At 52.6% G+C, this 22,654-nt stretch overlaps 2 protein-coding genes across 33 annotated transcripts; both read right to left on the reverse strand.

Annotated features, from left to right (window-relative positions):
- On the reverse strand, nucleotides 1-8,151 carry MRPS15 (mitochondrial ribosomal protein S15). Its single transcript, XM_069586649.1, has 8 exons — nucleotides 5,530-8,151; nucleotides 5,209-5,253; nucleotides 4,204-4,279; nucleotides 3,373-3,421; nucleotides 2,811-2,895; nucleotides 1,827-1,885; nucleotides 402-593; nucleotides 1-153 (listed from the first exon to the last, which is right to left on the reverse strand). The coding sequence occupies exons 1-8, from the start codon at nucleotides 5,663-5,665 to the stop codon at nucleotides 16-18; spliced, it is 780 nt and encodes a 259-aa protein (XP_069442750.1). The 5' UTR covers nucleotides 5,666-8,151; the 3' UTR covers nucleotides 1-15.
- On the reverse strand, nucleotides 7,370-22,031 carry CSF3R (colony stimulating factor 3 receptor). Of its 32 annotated transcripts, none has more exons than XM_069586546.1 (18): nucleotides 21,444-21,920; nucleotides 20,123-20,177; nucleotides 18,218-18,301; nucleotides 15,681-15,977; nucleotides 14,260-14,383; nucleotides 13,919-14,106; nucleotides 12,960-13,129; nucleotides 12,689-12,842; nucleotides 12,517-12,596; nucleotides 11,994-12,137; nucleotides 10,953-11,001; nucleotides 10,677-10,865; nucleotides 10,207-10,308; nucleotides 9,479-9,625; nucleotides 9,226-9,366; nucleotides 8,894-8,987; nucleotides 8,569-8,647; nucleotides 7,370-8,151 (listed from the first exon to the last, which is right to left on the reverse strand). In XM_069586546.1, exons 3-18 carry the CDS (start codon nucleotides 18,279-18,281, stop codon nucleotides 7,672-7,674), a joined length of 2,502 nt encoding a protein of 833 aa, XP_069442647.1. In that variant the 5' UTR covers nucleotides 18,282-18,301; nucleotides 20,123-20,177; nucleotides 21,444-21,920; the 3' UTR covers nucleotides 7,370-7,671. The 32 variants fall into 32 exon arrangements, with proteins under 32 accessions (XP_069442647.1, XP_069442726.1, XP_069442644.1 ...); XM_069586625.1 differs by having other exon boundaries at nucleotides 7,370-8,444; XM_069586543.1 differs by having other exon boundaries at nucleotides 8,569-8,650.
- Nucleotides 22,032-22,654: the final 623 nt, after the last annotated feature.

Consider the following 22,654-nt stretch of genomic DNA (forward strand, 5'->3'; position numbering starts at 1 on the left):
TGACTTTATCAACATTTATTGGGTTTCTTTGATTGCCTCTGGTCTGGCTTCAGAAGGGCTCTCTGGGTTCCTCTGGCCTTGTTTCTGGGCTGCTGCAGCTGCAGTTTTTAAGGCTCTTTTTTGCTTCTTCAGTTTTTGAACCTCTTGGAAAACCTGGGGATAAGAGGGGACAGGATAAGCCTTTGTAATACTATGCAAAACTGCAGACTCGAAGCAGCTGGGGTGGGGAATGACTCGCTCAGATGGTCACCCCAGCCTTTCTCCATGGACTTGGTGGCCTGGGAGCCACAAGGCCTCAGGCCCAGCTCCATGCCTTGCTCAGACTCAGACGACCCCTCCCTCTGCTCTCTCCACCACAGTCCTGGAGTGGGGCCAACCAAAGCAGCAGTTCTGAATCATACCTGAATGCACAGAGCCTTCTTGGTTGCCAAGCGTCGGTGGATTTTCCGGTGGTACGGAGGGGGAAAGGTGTACTCAATCCCCAGCTCCTTGCATGTCTTCTCAAACACAGGATAGTTGGTCTTGCGGAGGTTTTTGAGCATCTTTTGCCTTTGGTCAAGGCTCATCAGCAGATAGCGCTTGTGGGCTTTGTCCTGTATGAGAATCGGTATTAGAGTATTATGTAAGTAAGTGGGTGCCACTTCGCAGAAACACAGCATGGTCATTTTACCATGGCACTGAAACAATCTTAGGCAAATGTCAGCGCAACTCTGAGCTAGGCAGTGTCATGCCCATTTCACAGATGGGAAAATAAAGGCTCAAAGATGTTAACTGATTCATTAAAAGTTTCAGAACTGTGCTTGGTCAGGACCTTGTGTGAGTCTGGAATCCAAGTCTGGTGGTCAGACTCCATGTCTCATGCTCTTTTCCCTCCACCTACCCACTCAGCCTCTCCACAGCTCAGCACACTGTCAGCTGGGGTGGGAGGAGGGAAGGCCAAGGAGACCCCTGCCTGCAGCGAAACACTGCTTCCTCAGTTGGGCTGCTGTTCCATACTCCAACTTTGAGCTCATGGAGTAGCTCAACTAGTTTCAGGGAAGAGAGGTGCCAGGCATGGAGCCAGACCAGTTTGTGTTAACAACTGTATGTTTATTAAAAATACCAGCAACTGCTTCATTACAGCAGCTCTGCGTCTGACACTGTGCTGAGATCTGGCAGACGGGTTAGGAATGTGGGTCTGGAGCAAGACCACCAAGTTTCAAGTCCCAGCACAGCATTTCCTAGTGGTGTGCCTGCAGGGGTAACTGAATCATGCCACGCCTAGATTATTCTTCCGTACTACGGGCTACAAAGAAGAGTATGAGGGTTAAATGAACTGGTGCACACAGAGTATTTAGTATGAGGCTATAGGCCTCATGTTGGCTGCCATTATATTCATACGGTCCTTGCAATCCTCTCAGCAGGTACTAATTCGGTCCCCATTTGACAGACAGGAGAACCGAGGCTTGGACAGGTAACTTCCCCAGAGACCCACAGCTAGTCAAGTGGCAGTGGCAGAGCTGAGTTTTGAACCCAGGGGAATCTGACCCCACTCATGCACTCACCAACTACTGAGCGCCCCTGTGTGCCACACACTGTGCCCTTGCTCTGAAGTTTGTGCCCTTTTTGACCATTAACAACCCTCAGCCCGCCCTGTAAGGCTCCCTCATCTCCTCTGGAGGCAAGGCGGGAGGGAAGTGTTTCCCACTGCAGCTGAGGGGCGGGTGCTCTGCTGCTCTGGCCACCTGGCTTCTCAAGCTGCTTCTTCGGACCCGGAGCCCCTCAGTGCGCAGGCTCCTCTCCCCACAGCTGCTGACGTTTAGCTCTGAGTGAGGCCCAAGGGTTACCTTGCGATGTTTCTGCATGTGTTCTTCATAACTGCGGATCTTGACAGTCAAGGCAACAACTGAAACCACAAACCACAGAGGATGAGAGACAGGCACAGAGGAAGGAAGGGCCAGACCTCGGTTATGTTTTAAGACCTCAAGGAATAACAATCACCAAAGCTCTTGTACAGCTCTCCACCATTCCCAGAGCAGTCTGAATTTTAAAAGCTCAAAAGACTTTGGAATATCTTGCCTTTAGAATGCAAAGCCCGAGGAAAGGAAGTTCCTTAATCTTATGAAGGTCTCATTGCCAAACCCCAAACCCCCAAATCAGCATTCTTAATGGTAAAACTTTAGAGCGTTCCTATTAAACTTAGTCTGGAATGCCTGCTCTCACGGTTACAGATTCAAAACAGCCCAAGAGGTCCTTGCTGAGGCAATAACTGAAGGTTAACTGTCAAGGGTCTCCTCCTTGCCTCTTTCCCCCAGCTGCCATCCTTATCTCTGTGTTTCCACTAATGAGTTTTCAGAATTATCAGCTCCCATTCATCTCTTTAAGCCTCAGAACATCCTTCCTTCAGGTATCCTCTTGTGTGGCTCAAGCCTGTATTGCAGAGATAGGGACAAAGGCAAAAGCAGAAGATGGCCCCAAGGAGAGGCTGTCGCTACAGAAGGCCCTTCCCGTATGCGGTACACTGTGTCCTGGGAGCACTGCAGAGAGTGCCGTGGGGACACTGGCCCTGACCACACGCCCTTTCACACCACCTTAGCTGCAGAGCGCAGAGAGGAACAGGCTCCTTAGGAACGTCACCTGAGCTCAAACAGAGATACGACTACAGCACGGAGCTCAGAAAACCAAGTCCAGCATTCCCTGGTCCTCCTTCCCGTCTCTCCCTTTATCAAGCCACCTCTAATACCAGTGCATCTGCAGATGAGGGCCCTGAATCAAGTACCAGCTAGCAGACTATCCTGCACCCCGACTCCCCAAGGGGCCCCCCGACCAACTTCGAGCCTCCAGGGATCTGGTGTCCTTCGGGTTTTCCACGACCTTGCTCATCAACTGCTCTTTCTTGATTTTTAGCATTTCCTTCTGTTGAAGATAGAGAGGGAGAATCTGTCAGGTCTGCCAACTGCTAAGAACTAGCCCTCACGCCTCCAAGTACAGGGCTGTGGTCATAGCAACCAGGCCACAAGGCTCAGGGACTGACTTCACTCAGCTCATCAGGGTATGGCCTCTGGCCAATCGCATGGCTGTTCACATCTAGGTGAGCCTAAGGCCAATGCCCCTGACAGCAGAATGTTGGATGAATGTTGCTCACTCATGCAGGCATCAGATTTTTATTGAATCCCTACTGTTTGTCAGGTGCTAAGGGTACAACGAGGAACAAGCTGTACCCTTAGTCCTTGCCCTGGAGATGCTCAGTCTGGGGTACTGACAAGTGGGTACAGCCTGACAGTGGGATAAGCACTTTGACTTGAGAAGCATGGGCTGGGGGGTGCTACCAGGGTAGGAGGCAGTCTCCAGAGGAGGACAGAGAGAGGTCAAAGCTTGGCAAAGGCCACTCACCTTGTTGGCCATTTCCAAAGATATGAGTCTTTTCACAACATCATCAACCCTGTGGGGAAAAACCAAAGCAATGAGAGACAGGTGTGGAGGGAAAGGGGGAAGGAGAAGCAATGCTGTTTTCATTTTAGTTTGAGAAGCAAGAATGGTTAAAAATTTCTTTTACAACAGGACCCTCTCTGGAAGTGGGGTGCCATTTCTCAGGAATTAAGTCAGCATGGATCTGATTTGCTAGGCTGAGAACATGCAATGATGTGGTAACAGAAAACTGGGGCTGTCAGCTTGAGTGTTCCAGGCTCATTGCAGGGAGGGCAAAAAGAGATTTCCATTTTAGCTGGGATACGGCTCAGTCTGTCTTGAGACACTTCAATTCGACAGTCATTGTTTCTTTCTCCTGTCACACTCACTGTGGGAGGGACTGGACAGACTGCCCAGCTCCCACTGCACAGGACAGGGGCTGAGCACAGGGGCCTGGTTTTGATGTCTTTCAGCCCTGATTCCCCTTAGAAGCTGTATGACACTGGGGAGTCTGATAATCTACAAAATGGGAACACCATGTCTTCCCTCACAGGATTGAGAGATGCAAGATTTCTACAAAGACCTGTGAGGCACGGTGCCTCCTTGGTATCTAATGGCAGAGGGTCTTTACCCAGAGCATAAAAACAGCAGGCAGGTATGCTCCATCTGGCTCACCTGCCCACTCACTCTCACCATGCCTGGGCTTCTCTGCCCTGTTTCACAGTCAAACTTCAGCTCCAGCAGGTATCTCCCTTCGAAGCCCTCTCTTTGCCAATCCTCCCAGGGCTCTCATCAAAGAGATTTCGTCCTGCTTACTTCTCAATTCCAGGGACATTCTGGTAGTCCTTCAGCAGCGTGGAAGGGGGCGGGTCATCTTCTTGGCTTTGCTGGACTGTCAAGAGCAAGGATGGGAAACACCCAGAGTCAGCTCTCACTGCCCATCCTCCTGGACTTGGCTCTTCCCATCACCTCTGTCAGAGACATCCAGGGTCTCAAGCAAGGCACTGGTATCTCCGGGTTCAGTTTCTCCTCTGTAAATCCTGTGGACATCTGCCTTGATATTTCATGCTGGGAGTAGACAGCCTTTTCCAAGACCCTGTACTGTGCCTGTGCCTCTCACACACCTGTCTGGCTCTACAGTTATCAGATGTCCCACTAGGATGGGTCCTCCTGTGGACGGACTGAGTTAGACTCCCTTTGATTCCCCCCAAGTCTGGTCCTGTGGCTCAGCACAGAACAGACACTCTACAAATACTCGCTGGCTGACCGCATGAATGAAATAAGGGGCTTAAGGAGATGTCTGAAAGGTAAACAACAGACAGAGATCACAAGAAAGCCTCAGCCTTGGTGTGTGCCTGCAGGTGAGGGAGACACAAGGCAGAGATCAACTTGTCCTCTCCACTCTGACCCTGCTCTGCCATTACACTAATAATATTAAGCAAATAATATTAACATCTAGTAAGAGAGATCTGAACAGCTATGCAGACTGCCTGGGGATAGGAAACCAGGCTCTCCACCTGGGAAGGCCGGACACAAATTGCTGTATTTTAGGTAAGCCTCGGTAGTGTCAGCCCCTTGCCTCCCAAATGGTTCATTTCCACTCACGCCCACTCTAAAAGCTCCTGCTCCCATCCTCCCCTCCCCCTGCCCTTCATGCAGGATCCAGGCCCATGACTTTGTTGTAAGGTGAATGCGGGCTTCTTCGCAGGACCTCTGCACCATCACCCCTCCACCCCCGTCTCCGGGTGGCTCTAAGTAGCCACCTCAAGCCTTCCAGGTAACTGAATCTCTCTTCCGCCTCAAGTCGCATCCAGTTCCTACCTGGTTTCTGGGTGGCATATCCGCGGGCGGCCTGCAGGACGAGACCTACGCAAAAAAAAGGGGGGCTGAGGTCCGTCTCCTTCAACAGTCCAGCCGTGATTCTGGTCTATAGCCGTCGCATTACCCTTCCTCTGTGCCGAACCGCCGCCGCATTTCTTCGGCACCAGGATGCTCCGTGTCTCTCCCACCTCACCTCACTTCTTCCCACCCACCACTTTTTCTCCTGCCGCTACACCGTCCCCGAGTAGCCTCTTTCCACTCATACCCTCTATCTACTCCAATTCTATTTCTCTACTCTCGCTGTCCGGCTTCTCCGCTCACCTCTAGGACCTGAGGGAAGGTCCCGCTGGACGGAGAGAAGCTTGGCGCACCCTCCGCCCGGCAGCCCGAGGACTGAGGGCTGTGTCACCGCCTGGGTTCGAATCGAACTCAGCGCCCTCCACGCCGCCCTCAGCATGGTGACTTCTGACCCCCAAGGGACCCGCGCCACGGCCGCGTCGCCTTCGCGGTATGGACTGGGTTACACGGGCGCCGCCATGTTGGCTCCGGCTCGACCAATCGAGTGCAGTTGCGAGACCGGAGCAGATGAGGACCGAGATGATGGATTGGCAGGTAGGCCTCCGTGATGACGCAGAGTTGGGTCAAGAACTGCCGGGTTTCAGCCTCTCCTCTGGCAGCATTGCAGCGTGGTGACTGAGGTCGGCGATTTTGGACGGCTGGAATCCTAGCGCAGCTGGTTGCTGGCCGTGTCACTGTGGGCAAGTCACTCAACCTTTCTGGGCCCCAGTGTACTTACTCCATGATATTGGAGTGGTAATAACAGTATCTTTATTTTAGGTTGTTAGAGGGTTAACTGAGACAGTTGTGTGCAAAGTACCAGGAATATAGTAAGTATTCAAGAAATATTAGTTTTGATATTTGTGAAATGAGGGGTATAAGGACAAATACCAGCTTCACAGGTGGCTAAGTGATAAAGAATCTGCCTGCCGGAGTTGCAGGAGACAGATCCCCTGGAGGAGGAAATGACAACCCACTCCAGTAGTCTTACCTGGAGAAGCCCATGGACAGAGGAGCCTGGTGGGCTACAGTCCATGGGGTCACAAAGAGTCGGACATGACTGAGCCACTGAGCACACAGGCATGGACAAACGCCAATTAAAAGTAGGAAAAATATACCTTAATTTCCCCCAGTACAAAAAAGAGAAAGACTCTCCTCCTCTTTGCTTTTCTTAAAGCATTTACTTTAGAATACATGTAACTGAATTCTTTTTCTGCCCTTTTGAGATGCATGTAAATCTTTTTAAAAGCTAAATAGGCCTCTTGCCAGTTTTACCACTCAGGGATGTCTTTCTCAGGGACCTGGGAGTGGTCTGTTTGAAATGTAATCATAAAGAAAGATAGAGCCCTTGTCTCCCAGTTTCTTTGGAAGAGCAGGAGCTGGTCTCCAGCTCCAAGTTGCAAACCTCCCTCCTCTTATAAAGATATGAGAAGTTTATTTTTCCTTTGGATAAAGGCAGTTAGCAAACCCAGGTTGGCTACCCCATTTCCCAGCTGAATGTAGGATGACCCTTGTGTGACAAATAGTGCTGTCAAGTCCTCTTGCTTGAGAACTAGTTATTGATTATCTTGAGAAAATGTATGCAGTGAGTTGTATCCGCTTCACTGTGTAAAAGTGTAAGACTTCTTTTTGTCTTTGCAAACTCTTGAGCTGCTTGCCCATGACATTCTGGTTTAATTCTCACCCAATTAAAAATTTTTTTCTTCCTTGCCGACCCTTGTGGACAGGTTTTCTAGGCTGGTGGGAGATTTTGTTTTTAATTATATTTCCTTTACAGGGGTTACTTGTTTCCGAGGTCTGTTCGCCACGGCCCCAGTTATCTGTGACTGCCTTGGTAACCCCGGCCACTGTGCCCTGGTGGTCATTTTTCAGGGTCTCCATCACTAGAATGGGAACTCTTTGAAGATGGACTAAGCCTAGTCATTTTCGAACCCAGCTGCCAGCACAGCGCCTAGGTGCTAGTTGAATGAAGGAATTAAAGAAAAAATAAATAAATAAACGATTCTGAGGAGCACCCCACCCCTACAATCGCTCGGGCTCCGAAAAGAAAAAGAATAGAGATTCAGGCACACTCAAGAGTTGCTCAAAATCAAGCCAAACCAAATCAGACTATAAACCACTTTAAGAGACTGGAATTATAGGAATCAAGTACCGATTATAGGAAACAAAAAGGCTAGTGAGCAGGCTGGACCAAGCCTTGTCTGGCCTTTGAAGTGGGAGACCCAGTCCATGGAGATTGGGAAGATAGGGGAGGGATGCTGAGGGTCAAAGACAGGGGGAGGCTGGGAGCCTTTCTGCGTTTCCTGGGGCTGAGTGGTTTTTTAGTGATGGGCTTACTGGCATTCTCTTCTCTGGATAGTCCAGGCTTATCAAGGAGCAGGCCCAGGTGGGGAGTCCCAGGAAGCCCTAGAAGCCCCCAAGACCCTCCGCCCCACTGACCCGGAGTCCTTGTAGTAGAGGAAAGTCAAGCAGAGGCTCAAAGATACTGTCATCCTCCGGATGTGGGACTAGGGGCTCTGGGGCCCCCAGGGGGCTGGTCTGGAACCAGACGTTCTCGTAGGACTTGGGACTGGGGGTGAGGCCCTCCAAGAGGGGCTGAGTTGAGTCGCAGCGGAGGTAGTGCCCAGGCCCTGGGCCTGTGGGGCTGCCTAGCACCTGCACATAAAGCACCTGGTCGCTGTTGCCAGACTGGGGCGGAGGCTGAGTGGAAGGTACTCTTGGGTCCCCCTGGAGCACATAGGCCTGGACAAGGGTGGAGAGGCTACCGGTCCCTGAGCTGTCACTGGACTCGCAGGGCCGTGGCTTCTTCTCTTCCTCCTCCAGCACCATGATCTTGGTGATGGGTGGCATGCCGGGGTCCTGAAGGCTGGGCAGCTGAAAGATATCCTGACATAAAGATGTGTGGTGAGGGCCTGGTTCGTTTCAGATGTCTGTTCCAGCCACTGTCCCTTCCTGCACTGGGGTGGTGGTGGGGCATTCCTGCTGTCCTTGCTGGAACGCAAAGGGTTACTCAGAGGATGCAAAGCACCTCATATGTGCCGGACGCGTGCTATGTGCTGTTCAGACTTAGCCCGGTGAATCTCCCCAGTGCTTCTGTGTGTGATTTGTCCCATTTCACAATGAGGTGACTGAGGCTTCAAATGGGTGGAGGTGGGATTCACCCTTAGGTCTGCTTTGCTCTGTAAAGAGGTGAAGTGATGGGAAGGCCTGAGTACTCATTCTTGGGGGAGTATCCCTTCACTTTGAGCCTGGGGCAGGAGCCTAACCCTCAGACCCATTTCCCTCTCCCTCCAGTGTTCTCACCTCTGCCGTGATGGTTGGCACCCAGGAACCCAGACTGCTGCGGGCTGGGTCTGGGACACTCGGCCAGAGGGAGTACTTCCTGCTGGAGAAGAGGGCAGGTGAAGGCTGGGTCAGCATGCCCGCCTGTCCTGCCAGCATTTCTCCCGCCTACTCCCAGCAGCAGAAGGGATGACCCCTTCATGCAGAGAGGAGACGGAGGGGGGCCTGACTCCCAGACCTGAACCCTGTGGCCTGGCAAGTCTGAGAGGAGCCAGCCTTGCTCACTGGGGCCTTCAGTTCCCTTAGGCAGGGTTACCTGGGTGTCAGCTCTCTCAGAAGGACTCACCTGGGTCTGCAGCAGAACTGGGCAGCCCCACAGAGGCAGATGAGCAAGACCAGGAGGCCAAACAGGCCCAGGAGGATGTGCAGCTCAGACTCCTCTGCGGTGAGGGGAAATCCAGGAGAGGTAAGAGGGCATGAGTGAGACTGAGCCTCCGCCCTCAGACTGGGCTCCAAGGGCAGGGCTGGGCCTCCGCCCTCAGACCAAGATCCAAGGGTAGTGCTGGCTCTCCCCGCTCAGAGGACCCAGGCAAGGCTTATCTAGTTTCACAGTGGCAGCCTTTTGGGTTAGGCCCCCTCCCAACAGCTTTGCCTGACCAGGCCCCATTCTCCCCTTACCTAGAGTCAAGGTCATCAGGGTGAGGCTTGTACTGTTGGCGGTCCACGCCTGGCTGGCGGCCACGAGTTGAACATGGTACAAGCTGGAAGGCTCCAGGCCATGGAGGACAAAGCTATGGGTGGAGGCATTCAGGACAGTGGCTGGGAGTAGAGGAGACTCATGAGCCTGGGCCTGGCTGCTGAACCTCCCCAAGGCCTCTGAGCACCCCATCCCAGGCCTTCTGGGGCTGTGGGTCGCTGAGGATAGACTCACAGAAAGACTGGTCCTGAGTGTTGGTCCAGAAGATGGTGTAGTGGGTAAGGGGGCTCTTCCCCAGCTCAGGGGCCTCGGGCACCCACTCCAGCTGGGCCCACGTCTTGCCAATGTGCCTGAGATGCAACTCTGGGCCGTGGGAGGGGGCTGCCGGAAGAGAGAGATGCAGGGGCTGATGGGGAGTGGGGTGGGGATGCGGGAGCCCAGTTGGACTTCTTGTGGCTCCCCAGACCCAAGAACTGGGACACTTTGTGGGGGTGGGTGGTATAAGAAAGTTCAGGGGGACTCATATCCAAGCCTCGTTTTCTCAGGAACTTTCACTGAATCCCACTGGCTGCTAATAAGTGGCTGAGCTGGGATTTGAACCTGCTTTTCTTTGACTCCAAAGCCTTGCTTCCTGATTTCTGCCAGGCCTGGTTTGGTCTGGTTCACTATTTGATTTCTGCCACTCATGTGACACCTGACCAGTTTCTGCCAGACTTGCTCCCTGAATTCTGCTGAGCTTACTTCCCAGTTTCCATCACCCCACCACCTGAGTTCTTTCCAGCTGCAGGGGTCTAGTGTAAGCCAGGGGTAATCTTAGGATTGAGAGAGACCGTTTTTCTGGGCCAGAGGTGGAGGGGGGAGCGGAGAAAAAGTTCTCTCCTAATTCCAGATTTTGGGAGGGCCTAGACAGGCCTTGAGAGAGAGGAGGGAATTCTGAAAAAAAGACTTCATGGCTAACGAACCCATCTCTTGGGAGTAGGCATAGATGTGCTGGGAGGGTCCCTTGGTGTCCTGGTACAGGGGGGTCACAGTGATCTCGTAGAGCTGAAAGGGCCTGATGTTCTCTGTAGAGAGAAAATGGGGTGGGTGCTCTGGTTAGGGGCCAGCCTCTGATGATGGCTTGGGGGCTAACCTTAGACTTCAGGGATAACCTGAGCCTCGTTCTTCAGGGCTGGCCTCTGCAGTCTCTTCTTCAGATCATTTGGTGGGGGTAAGGGGTAACAAGTGGGAGAGAGAGCTAGAAAGCTGGCAGAGTCAGGGCTAGAAAGAGAGGCTCAGTTAGACTGCAGGAAAGACTTCCAGATTCGGAGGACGTGAGATGAGAATGGTGCAAGAACAAGGTAATATACATCTTTAGGGTGGTTCAGGCAGATAAAATGCTCCCCCTGCTCCCTGGCCCTGCCCATCTGCCCAGCCCCCAGGCCTGTCTCACCCTGCAGCAAGGTTCCTGCAATGCTTCCGTTGTGCTCCATCCTCCAGGTCATAGGACTGCCGTTGGGGCTGGGGGGACTGAGGCCCCACTCAATCACATAGCCCTGAGGTTGAGGACGGGGGGGCTCCCAGCCCACCCAGAGGCTATGAGGGTCTCGAGCGGTGGTGTGGAGTCTGCCCAGGGGTGGGCCTGGAGATAGAGTAGGAGATGATGTGAAGATGAAAAGAAAGGCCTAGAGCTAGAAACCTGGGTTCAAGTCTGGCCTTTGCAACTTACAAGCTGGGTGACCTTGGGTAAGACAACATCTGAGCCTCAGATTCCTCATCTGTAAGGTGGAAATGATGATAATAAAGTTGTTACCGTGGAGGGTCATGGTGCAGAGTAAGTGAGATGGTACATGAAACAGGCCTGCTGTGGTAATTAGTGATGAAAGCTCACCCTGTGTGGTTCTCTGTGTGTATTAATTCATTGAGTCTGCTAACAGTCCCACACTGGGGGCACTACTACTGCCCCCATCTTAGCAATAAGGAAATGGAGACAGAGGTTAAGTGACTGGTCTCGGGTCACATGGCTGGGAAATGGGAATACTAGCTATTGTTATTGTTAATCTCACTTCTTGAAGACCCATGTTCAGGGGCATCTGGGGGTGAAAGTGACTGATCCCCTGAGAATGAACTCAGGGACTTTTAAAAAATTTTTTATATTATTTGGCTGTGCTAGGTCATAGTTAAAGCATAGGGGCTCTTTGATCTTTGTTGCAGCTTGCAGGATCTTTAATTCTGGCATGTGGGATCTAGTTCCCTGACCAGGGATCAAACCTGGGCCCCCTGCGTTGGGAGTGTGGAGTCTTAGCCACTGGACTGCCAGGGAAGCCCTAGGGACTATGTTCTAGCTGGAAAACTTTAGAACTTTCCCTCCCATTTCCTTGGCAGAATAGAGTGTGTGTGTAGGCACTGCCACCCGCTTAACTTGGTTCTGGTTAATGATAATAATAGTCGCTAACACATATGGAACAGTTACTTTGTGTAGGCACATGTCTAAACTCATGTAATCTTCACAGCAATGCTTTGAGTTAGACACTGTACCATTCCCATTTGCTAGATGAGTAAACTGAGGCCAGGGAGGGTAAGCAACTTGCCCAGATCTCATTGCTAACAAGTAACAGGATTAGATTTGAACCCAGGCAGTCTAGCCTCTGAATTTACATACTTAACCACCATACTCTACTAGCTGTGGGCCCTTTCTACCTCTGCTTTCCAAGAAGACCACGCGGGTGGGATGCGAGGTCCCAGCTGTGTTATAGGCCTTAAGGATCACCTCCCGGGCTTCTGAAGGCAGTTGGAAGGTACAGTTCAGCTCCGTGGTGTCACAGAGGATTGGCTCTGCCCCAGCCTGGTCTGAGGGTCTCCAGGAAACCAGGTAACCTTGGATCTGCCTGCTGTCTTCTTCCAGGGCTATTGGCTGTTAGTGGGCATAGGAGGAAAAAGACGAGGGGATGCGCAGCTCATCTTGAGTGGGGGAGAGCTTCTAGATGGAGCGTCCGTGTCCCCGGAACTAAGCCACCCAGACTGGGAGTCAGTCCTCCTCCCTCCCTCCCTTCTCCCCCTGTGCCAGGTCCTAGAAGGGAGGAAAGGATAAAGTAACTCAGTGTGAGCAGCAGGCGCCTAACAAGGTGAGTCCTGCATTGTAGTCTCTGCAGAAGGGCACTGCCCAGCAAAGTGTGTGCAGATCACGTACAGATGCATCCAAGCCTGCCAGGCCTGCTGGAGTCCCAAGCCCCAGCTTGCAAGGGTCTGTTTGAATCTGAAGAGGTGGAGGGATGGCCTTCAGAGGGGGTTACCTTCCAGAACAGCTGCACGGCCACCGTCTGGGGGTCCAGCTGCCTCTGTCGCCACCACGTGTCCAGTCTGACGATGGGGGCTGTGGAGGGAGTGGGAGGGGAGGGTCAGGGAGGGCCCCGGAGGCCAGCCTGGGTCCTGATGGCTGCTCCTAGCCCCTCACCACCTGCTCACCCCGTTGTGCAGTGGTCAGCTCCAGGCTGGGGCTCCATTCGCTCCAGTGGCCGGGCAGGCGCCAGCGGGTACAGCGCATTTGCAGGGTGTAGGCTGTGGATGGGAGGAGCCCGCAGAGTTCATACTGGGGGGTCCTGGCAGGCAGGCCGCTCACCTGGTGGAAGACAGGCATGACTGTCGGCCTGGACCTCTGTGCCCTTCAGGGCCAGCTCAGCTTACCCTCCCCTCAGCCACCCCCATCCCAGGCCCCTCAGGTTGCCCTCTGCCTCACCAGGTCCCAGCCGGCTTCTCCAAGCCGAGGCTGGTGGCGCAGCTCACACTTCTGTTCTATGTACAGGCTTGGCTTCCAGGTCTCCCAGCGCAGCCTCAGGCAGCCTGGCTGGGGTGGGGCCACCGCAGGGCTGGGCTCCAGGGCCCACAGTGTGGGGGGCTCCAGTTTCACTGCAAGGAGAGGAGTTATCGGACACTTTCTCTGCTTCATCCTCCAGGGCTCTGTCCTGGCTTCCCCTTGTCTCCCTGTCTGTGGTTCCATTTCTTCTCTGGGTCTCCAATCGTGGGATCTCTATATCTTTCCATCTCTCTCTGTGTCCCTTCATCTCTGCGTCATCCTGTTTCTGCAGGTTTGTCTCTGTCCATGAGCCTGCTTCTCTCTCTCTTTCCTACTCTTGCCCCATGGGCCTTTGCACTGGTTGTTCCCTCGGTCTGGAGCACTTACCTTCCGAATATACAGTGTCTTGCTCCCTCATTTCCTGCAAGGATCTTCTCAAATGTTGTCTTCTCAGTGAGGCCTTCCCTGACTGCCTTCTCCCCAGCTGTCCCTACCCCATCCCCGGCTTAATTTCCTCATCACACATACCATTACCTGACATTTTATTATTCTTTGCCCACCAGAATGTAAGTGGGCAAAATTTCGGGGGCACGATTTTTGCTGTGTTATTTACTGCTATATTCCCAGCCCCTAGAACGGTGCCTAGCGCAGAGTGGGCGCTTCAGGAAATTTGCTGGAAGAATGAATGAGTGTGTCTCCTTGCTTGTGTTTCTCCCACATCCCTGTCTATGTCTCCATAGCTCTGTCTTCAATTGAATCCCACTTTGTTTTTCTCCCTTCTCTTCCTCCAGGTCTTTCAGCATCTTATTGTCTGTTGCTGGGTCTGTGTTTCCCTCCCTGTGCGTCTCTGAGTCTGCTCATGGTGGGGACCTCTTTCCTCCCCCACACCCAGCGTCACCCACCAACGTCCATGGGAGCAAGGCAGAGCTTCGGGGAAATGCTGGTCCCCAGCGCGTTCCTGGCCTGCACCCAGATGCTCATGTTCTGGTACAGCTGCAGGTGTTTGCGGGGGATGGCGCAGTGGCTCTGCCCGTCCTCCGGCACGCAGTCAGGGATGGAATCCTTCTGCGTCTGGCATTTGTCCTGGCTCCTGCCAATGGGCCAGGCTTGGATGTAAAGCGGGGGCAGAAAGCCAAGCTCCCTTCTCCTCCCCATCTCTGCCTTGGCTCTCCACCCCACAGTCCTACCTGTGGTCTGTCCCAGAACCCAAAGTAATGGGGCTGGCATAAGGACCCTTACTCACTTGAAGCTCTTCAGGGTGAAGCTTGTGGACAGGTGGGTGTCAGGGCCTGGCTCCCACTGGCAGATGAGGCTGTTGGTTGTGAGGTTCATGAGGCAGGATAGGTTGTGGGGTGCAGTGGGAGGGTCTGTGGGTAGGGTGGAGAGAATGAGGGCTTCAGGTAAGACCATTCAGAAAGCTCCCACTGGGATCAGTTGGGCATTTCCTTGCCCTGGGTCTCCATGGCAAGTGGGTTGCCAACCCATCTGCCATGCCTTTGTCTCCATGCAGGGTGACCCCAGAAGGGCAGCCCTGGGGTAAGCTAAGTTATCCACACGTACACGGACAAGTAAACAGAGCCTCCAACCCTCTCAACTCCGCCCTTTTTGATAGTAAAAGTGTAGTGTCTGGGTTTTCATCCTGGTTCTGCCACTCATCAGTGGTGTGATCTTGAAGTTACCTAATGGCTCTGTGCCTCAGTTTCCTCATCTGTAAAATGGGGGTAATGGTAATATACCTACCACTTAGGGTTATTGTGAGGGCTGAGTGGCTTACTAGGCATACAGTGCTCAGAGCAGTGCCTGGCATATATGCTGCTGCTGCTAAGTCGCTTCAGTGGTGTCTGACTCTGTGCAACCCCATAGATGGCAGCCCAACAGGCTGCCCCATCCCTGGGATTCTCCAGGCAAGAACACTGGAGTGGGATGCCATTTCCTTCTCCAACTGGCATATGTGAGTGCTCTGTAAATCTTAACTTTCACAATTATTGATTCTTAAACAAGAACCTTGGTCTCTTTTTCATTATGCATTGGCTCAGCACAAATCCATCCTTCTCAGTTTGAGCAGAAGGCTGAGACTGGGGTAGGGGTAGAATCTAGGAGCATGCCCACCTTGTTGAGAATGTCCTCCCTGGAGACACCTTCCTGTGGCTGGGGAGTTGGGCTTACTCGGCAGCCATATGGAGTAGTGTTTACTGGTTTTTGAGCCACACTGCTTGATAAAAATCTAGATTCCATCCTTATTAATTTGGGATCTCTAGCATGCAACCTTGCTAATGGTAAGGAACCCATCTGCAAATGCAGGAGACATAAGAGACATGGGTTCGATCTCTGGGTCAGGAAGATCCCCTGGAGAAGGAAATGGCAACCCATTCCAGTATTCTTGCCTGGAAAATCCCACGGACAGAGCAGACTACAGTTCATAGGGTCACAAAGAGTTGGACACAACTGAGCAACTAACGCACACACAGCATGCCACTTACCCTCCCTGAGCCTCAGTTTCCTCATCTGTGAAATGGGGCTATGTAATACTACCCACTGGTAGGAAAGATGTGATATCATGCTTATAAAGTACTCATTGAGCAAGAGCTCAAGAAAGAATAGCTCTTATTAGTATTGGCAGGAGGGCATTGGGGGCAGAGTGGGGGGATGGCCGCAGGGACTCACAGCCCGCCTGCAGCTCAGCCTGGTCCAGGATCTGGAGGCTGTTGCCCCAGTGCAGGCAGCAGGAGAGCAGGACCCGAGAGTGGCTGACATGGGGCAAGGTGATGGTGGACTGCAGGGTCCCATTCGGCAGGTGCCGCTGCCTCTCCCTGGGATGAAGCTCCGGTTCCAGTTTCCATACAATCCGCCATTCGGTGCCCAGGTGGCTGCAGTTCTGGGTGATGATGCAGGTGGCCGTGACTTGATCTCCCAGGCGGACGGTGGGGGCTGAGAGGAGGATATGCCCACACTGCTCCAGGCCTGGGGTGGAAGAGAATGGGCCGTAAGTGACTCCTCTGTCTGGCAGAGCTGGCCTCCTAGACTCAGTACCTTTACCTTCCTGCTTTACCCTCCAAGATTCGGGGGGGGTGGGGCAGGTGCTGGAATGGCAAGGATGTGTGCAGAGATTGGGAGAGGCTCTCGAGTTGAGATGGAGATAGTGTTGTGGGGGTAAATGTTTATCAACCTGCTATACCGAGAGAAACGGGTCCTGGCTTGTAGCCTGGGTTGCTTTCCCTGGTGTAAATATTCCCACCGGGGCTGATTTCAAGCTACCAGGCTGACATTACTGAATGTGAACTTGGGAAAAGAGGTACACAATCAGTGCTTGCAAGCCAACGCCAGCACGCCACCAGATGGAGACCAGTCCCCTCCCCAACAATGGCGAAACAATGGTTAGAGTGATAAGAAGCCCGCGGCCACAGCAATCTTTCCAGAATTCATATCTGATTGTTACCCTATCATGACCACAGCACTTCAATGGCACATTATTCTTCTGAAAGGCAGTGCGCTGTGATGGATAAGAGCGTGGATGTTGGAACTAGACTGCCTAGGTTTAGAACCTGGTTCTACTGCTTAGTAATTTTGTGACCTTGATGTTACCCAGATTTTCTGTGCCCTGGTTTTCTCATCTGTGGCATGAAGATAAAAAAGTCCTTAACTTAGTGATGTTGGGAGGATTAGATGTGAGAATATGCGTAAGGCACTCAGAACAGTCCCTGGCATGTAAGTATTTGCTGCTATGATTAGGTTAAAGACTCAGATCCTTCTCACAGCCCAAGACTTAGATCCTTCTCACAACCCCTGTGGCCTGGCCCCTGCCTAAACCTCCTGGTTCCAGCCTAGACCACTGCCTCTCAGCTCCAGTCCCTCTAGCCTACATGCTATTCTCTGAAAATGCCACGTTCCCTCCGTCTCCCGATCTTCATACCTGCTGATCCTTTCAGAGGTGCTCCTTTTCCTTTCTGCCACCCCTCTTTCACCTGGTTGACATTCAGGCATCTTGTGAGGAACCAGACCGGGTTCTGACCAGTCAGACCATGCCAGGGCCCCTGAACTTTCCCAAAGCTCATATCTTTCGTAATTATAGAGTCATGTGATGATTTGCTACTCTGTACCCCCAGCTAGACCATAGGTTCTGCAAGGCCAGAATCCCTGGCTGTTTTGCTCACTGCTGCATTCCCAGAGCCGAGCACCATGCAGGCCCTTGGTGAATATGTGTGGAGTAAGAACAAGCACTGGACTCTGCCCACAGTGCCTTCTCTCCTCTCCCAGCTGTTCTGCAGCCCATTTTGCTGATGGGGATGCTGAAGCCCCAAGAGGAGGAGCAATTTGTTCAGGGTCACAGAGCAAGTTTATAGGGCTCCTATCACATCACAGACTCAGAATTTCAGACCAGGACTCTTGCAACTGTTTACTTCAAAACACCATGTAATACCAAGTCCTCTACCACAGGGCTAGGATGATCTGTTTTTGTATGGCTTGCCAGCTGAGAACACTTTTTATATTTCTAGAGGGTGAAAAACCAAACCAAACAACAAATAAGCAAGAACATGCCACAGAGACTGTATGTGGCCTGCAAAGCTGAAAATGACGTCAAAGTTTGCTGACCCCTGTTGGGCCTTGGCTTGCATACCCCTAGAGATGGGAGGCTCTGCACCTCTCAAGATAGTCTCCATAGTCTGGAGAGCTGTGCCTGGGATTCATTTTTTTTTAAAAATTATTATTATTTTTTTGGCAGCACCATGTGGCATGTTGGATCTTAGTTCCATGACCAGGAATTGAACTTGTGCCCCCTGCAGTGCAAGTACGGAGTCCTAACCACTGGGGACTCCGACAGGGAAGCCAGGGAAGTCCTGGAGATTTCTTGCTTAAGGATTAAAGCTGCCTTTTCACGGCTTCCACCCTGATCCCTCTACAGCCCACGAAGGCTGCACAGGACTCAGACACAACCCAGTAGAGATTTGCAGACAAGACCCGGGTCTTTTGCACCTTCCCCACGCTGGCTAGCCCAGGTCCTCTCACCTTTCCTCAGAGGTGGTGGTTTGCTGGCAGAGGTCTGTGTGTGGGAGCCCAGCTACCCTGCATCTGTGGCCCAGTCGATTCTCTGGTAACCCCAGGAGCACTGTGACAATGCAGGGAAATGACCCCCTCCTCTACCCCCAGCATCTCTCCCTGTGATCCCCCCACCCCATGGCACCCTCATCCCTGACCACACTCACTTCTGGGGAGCAGCAGGATGATCAGAGCAGCTCCCACCAGGCTCCAGGCTCCCAGCCCCACCATTGTGCTGGCTTGGTCCTCACCTGGAGACAGAGAGGGTGGTGAAGGTCATGGGCTTTGGAGTCAGAGCTGAGCTTAGTCTTTGCTCTGCTACGGTGTGGCTTCAGCCAGGTTACTTGACCTCTCTGAACCTGGTTGCTCTGCAAAATGAAGGTAACAAAAACCTATACTGCATAGGGTCTGGGGAGGAAGACCCAAAATGATGCAAGTCAAGGGCATCGCACGGTACCTGGCACATAGGAAATGACTCTTAAATGACTGTTATTATTATATGTGCCTTTAAGGAGAGAGCAGGGAAGGGAGCCACAGGGAACAGCATTCTTCCCGTTCCCTTCTATTTTAGCCAGTCTCCCAGCCTGCTAAAAGCAAAGCCTGAGATGAAGGCTTGGCTGCAGGTAGTTTATTTGGGGGAAGACTCCAGGAACAGAGTAAGGGAGAGGGGAGAATGAAACGGGTAAGAAGGAAAGCCAACACAAGGGTACATCATTAAAATGGGTATAGCTGGGGCTCAATCCTGCTGGAATCTTGCAAGGAGCCACGCTGAACATGCCTCAGAACTTGGCTGGCAGACAGGATGGGAACATTGTCCACCGGTTCCTGCCCCTTGTTGGTCAAGGGCTGTTCCTTGGGGTATTAACTCCCTGGCACGCATCACATTGCACATGTCTGAATACTGGGCAGGTCCTCCAAGGTAAGCCATGCTCAAAGAGTCAGAAACGCTCACTGCCTGGCAGAAAGGGACAACCCCACGGAACAGCTGAGGACAGGGTGCACCTTGAAAAGCTGGCTTCCACAGCAATGGCTAAAGGGAAGGGTGGGTTGAGAGGATACCCCAATTCTGGGCACAGACCTCTGGAGGCCTTCTGGGACCAGATATCCTGTGGTCATGGCGACAGTGCCCAGATGGAGGGAGCATTAGTACATTAGTCTCAGGAAGTAAGCAAAGGTTTCTATTGCTGGAGTGGCTTCCAGCCTTTCCACTCTGCTCCCACTGGAGTCTTGGGGCCAGACACCTGGTCCTCCGGCACTAACTGACGTCTGGGTGGCAGATCAGTGGGAATCGCTGACCAGCTTTTGCATGTACCTACATGAACACGTACATGTAGGTGGCGTCCCAACCGATCCCCTGTGCTCAGAAAAGATTAAGCTTCTTTCGCTCCAAGACAGAGGAGTGAATAACTGCAGATACCCAAAGCTGTTTCTGCCTGCAGGGGTCTTACTTAAATCCCTGGTCCCTCATTATATGTTGCAGTATCAGGATACCAGGTGGATGCTAGCCCCTAAGTCATCTTTTTGCAAATCAGGAAAAAAGCATCCCTTTCTCTGGACAAATGCAGCTCCACACAAGGACCTAGCAACTAGAGAACAGGCTGGATTTCAGCCTCTACTTTCTGGGCAGCTTTGTGCAGTGAGAAACCCGCACAATTGTTCAGAGGACCCCAGTCTACCAATTAGTGGTTGGCAACCTTGTTCCTACAGCATCCGGTTTGACTATCCACCAATGCACACTTGTTGGGGAAGAGTTCGTCTCCTTGGCTCAGATTTCAGGACACTAGTGCCTGTTCCTATGTATTTTTGATCATTTCCTAGCCCTCCTGCCTGGTGAGGCACCACTTATCCCTCTCCACGGGCTCCCAGTAGGCAACCCAAACCCAAATCCCAAGGGCCCAGGCATCTTCTCCCTGGGTTGCCAGGGGTTGGCACAGGGTATCAGTCCCTGGTCACCCATGGCAACCTTGGATATTCCCCACCCCAGCCGAGTGGGATCTGGGACCAGGTGGAACATGGCATCACTTTCTGGGGGCCCAGCTTTGAGTCATCTGAACCCCAGGTCCACCACTTACCAGCTTGGCGACCTTGGACAGATTATTCCACCTTTCTGAGCCTCGGTTACCCCATCTGTGAAGGAAGGATAACAATAGCTCCTGCCTCTCCGGGTCGGGGTGAGGATGAAATGAGATGGTCCGTGATAAGGGCACTTAGCACAGATCTTGCGTAGAGGAAGCGCTCCATAACCATGTTACTTTCATGCGCCGTAAAGCAGGACACCCCCTCATGGAACCAGCATGGTTTAGTACCTCTCTCGCCTGCTTACCAGCTGTGTGGTCTCTGCCTCCTAGGACTGCCACCTCGCTTTTGTCTGTGTCACATTTCATGTTTCAAAGCCCCGTTTCTGGGTTCCCTGCTCCTTGGCCTCCCAGTTTCCCCCTTTGCTTCCAGCCATCCCTGCTCCCTCTCTGGACTCTGGAGTCCCAGCATGCCATGTTGTCCCCTGGGGTCACTGCACCACCAACCCCTGCTCCCCACCACCCTTCTGCTTTCCTCTCCTTTCCATCCCATCACACTCAGCCTTCTCGCCTCCCCCTTCTCCAGTTCACGCCCCTGTCTCCCCTGTTCTTTCTACTCCCCTTCACGTGAAGATTCTTGGGAAGAGGGTTGGGGAGAGGAGGGGGCTGGGACAAAACAGGGAGAGGACTTCCTAGATGTGGTTCAGACAGAGAAAGACAGGTGGAAAAAGTAGGAAAGTGGGATGCACAGACCAAAATGCTGGAGAGAGATCTCAGAGAGAAAGACTGAGGGGGAGAGAGAAAGGAGCCTGAGGCAAGGGATGGTGATACTCAGAGACGGAGGCACTCGGAGGCTGAGAAGAAAGAGATACTCAGAGTTTAAGACTCAAGAGACAAAGGGACCCTTGAGAGACAAACAGAGAGGCATAGAGAGACTCTGAGACAGACAGACAGGAGCTCAGAGCCAAGCAAGCCAGAGAAGGGCTGAGGAGGAAAGAGAGAAATTTACATGGTGTGAAATTTACATGGAGACTGGAAGCAGTTAAGACACAGGCTGTCAGAGACTTGGAGGCAAATAATGAGTATAACTTTCCCTGAATCCAGCCCTTTCTTGAGCCCAGCTCAGTGTCCCAAAGAGATATTTGTCTGTCTGTGACTTCCCAAATGCAGCACCCACCCCCCGAAAAAGTAGGGGCACCTTGGGAAAAAAGACTCAGTGTCAAGGGCTCCTGGTTCCCAGGGGTAAATTCTTAAGGCTGGAGTGCTGGTCCAAGGTTACCAAGGGCCACGCGCCCTTGGCAGAGAGAAGGGACTGGACCTGAGACTCCAGGGTCCCATCATTCCCAGGCCCAGCCCTCCCAGGGGCTCCCCTACTCACGCTGGAGCCTGCGGCCGGCCGGGCACACGCCCGGCCTCCCCGTCTCTGCTCTCCTCTTCAAGGCAAGTTCCTGAAAACAGCCGCAGGCGGGCTTCTGTCCCCAACCCTGTCGTTAATGGCTCCGTCTCTGACAGGCGCAGGGGCTGCCGATTGCAACACCTGCCCAACTCCTTCCCTCCCTTGCATTGTTGACGCGGGCACGGGCAGCCCCTTCCTCCCAGGAAGGAGCCTGGGAGGGAAGCTGGTGAGGCCTGGGCAGCCTTCCTGCCTTGGGGGTCTTGAAGGGGCTGAGAGATGTGGCAATGTCGTCCCCCACCTCTGCCTCCGGATTTCCTGACTCAAAGCTTTGAGGCTGGCAGGGCCCAGGCTCCAACCCGCCTGGGTGCCATTCCCATGCCCCCATGCCCTGGGGGAGCATCACTTGGAGACAGACCCTGGCTCGAAGGCTTGCTTGGCCCTAAGCCTCTTTTCGGCACTGGCTTTGGGGCCCTGATCCTCCCAATATTCAAGGGGCGGCCTCCAAGGTTACGGGGAATTCTGGACCACGGTACCTTCCTCCCCGCTCCCTCTGCACGTCATGTTCCCCCTGCTGCCTGAAGGCCTTGCAGAAGCAGAAATACGGACTCTGGGCACAAGGCAGGGGTCACTCATGAGGCTCCGGTCTTCATAGGCTCACGAGACATTAATAATGTTCACTCTCAGTGATTCTGCCAAACTAAATGTTTTCATTGAGTGAAACAGACTACCTTTTATGTCTTTCATGGTCTGTATCCACGAAACCCTGCAGCTGTTTGCAAATGATTTTCTGTGCATTTTCTGAAGAGGGTTCAGACTGTTCACAGGTTCTTGGATTTATGACTCAATAAAGATTAGGCAAAAGTAGGAAGTCAAGAAACACCTGGAGTAACAGGCAAATTTGGCCTTGGAATGCGGAATGAAGCAGGGCAAAGACTAATAGAGTTTTGCCAAGAAAATGCACACTGGTCATAGCAAACACCCTCTTCCAACAACACAAGAGAAGACTCTACACATGGACATCACCAGATGGTCAACACCGAAATCAGATTGATTATATTCTTTGCAGCCAGGGATGAAGAAGCTCTATACAGTCAGCAAAAACAAGACCAGGAGCTGACTGTGGCTCAGATCATGAACTCCTTATTACCAAATTCAGACTCAAAGTGAAGAAAGTAGGGAAAACTGCTAGACCA

The sequence above is a fragment of the Ovis canadensis genome, chromosome 1 (genome assembly GCF_042477335.2).
Source record: "Ovis canadensis isolate MfBH-ARS-UI-01 breed Bighorn chromosome 1, ARS-UI_OviCan_v2, whole genome shotgun sequence".
NCBI lineage: Eukaryota > Metazoa > Chordata > Mammalia > Artiodactyla > Bovidae > Ovis > Ovis canadensis.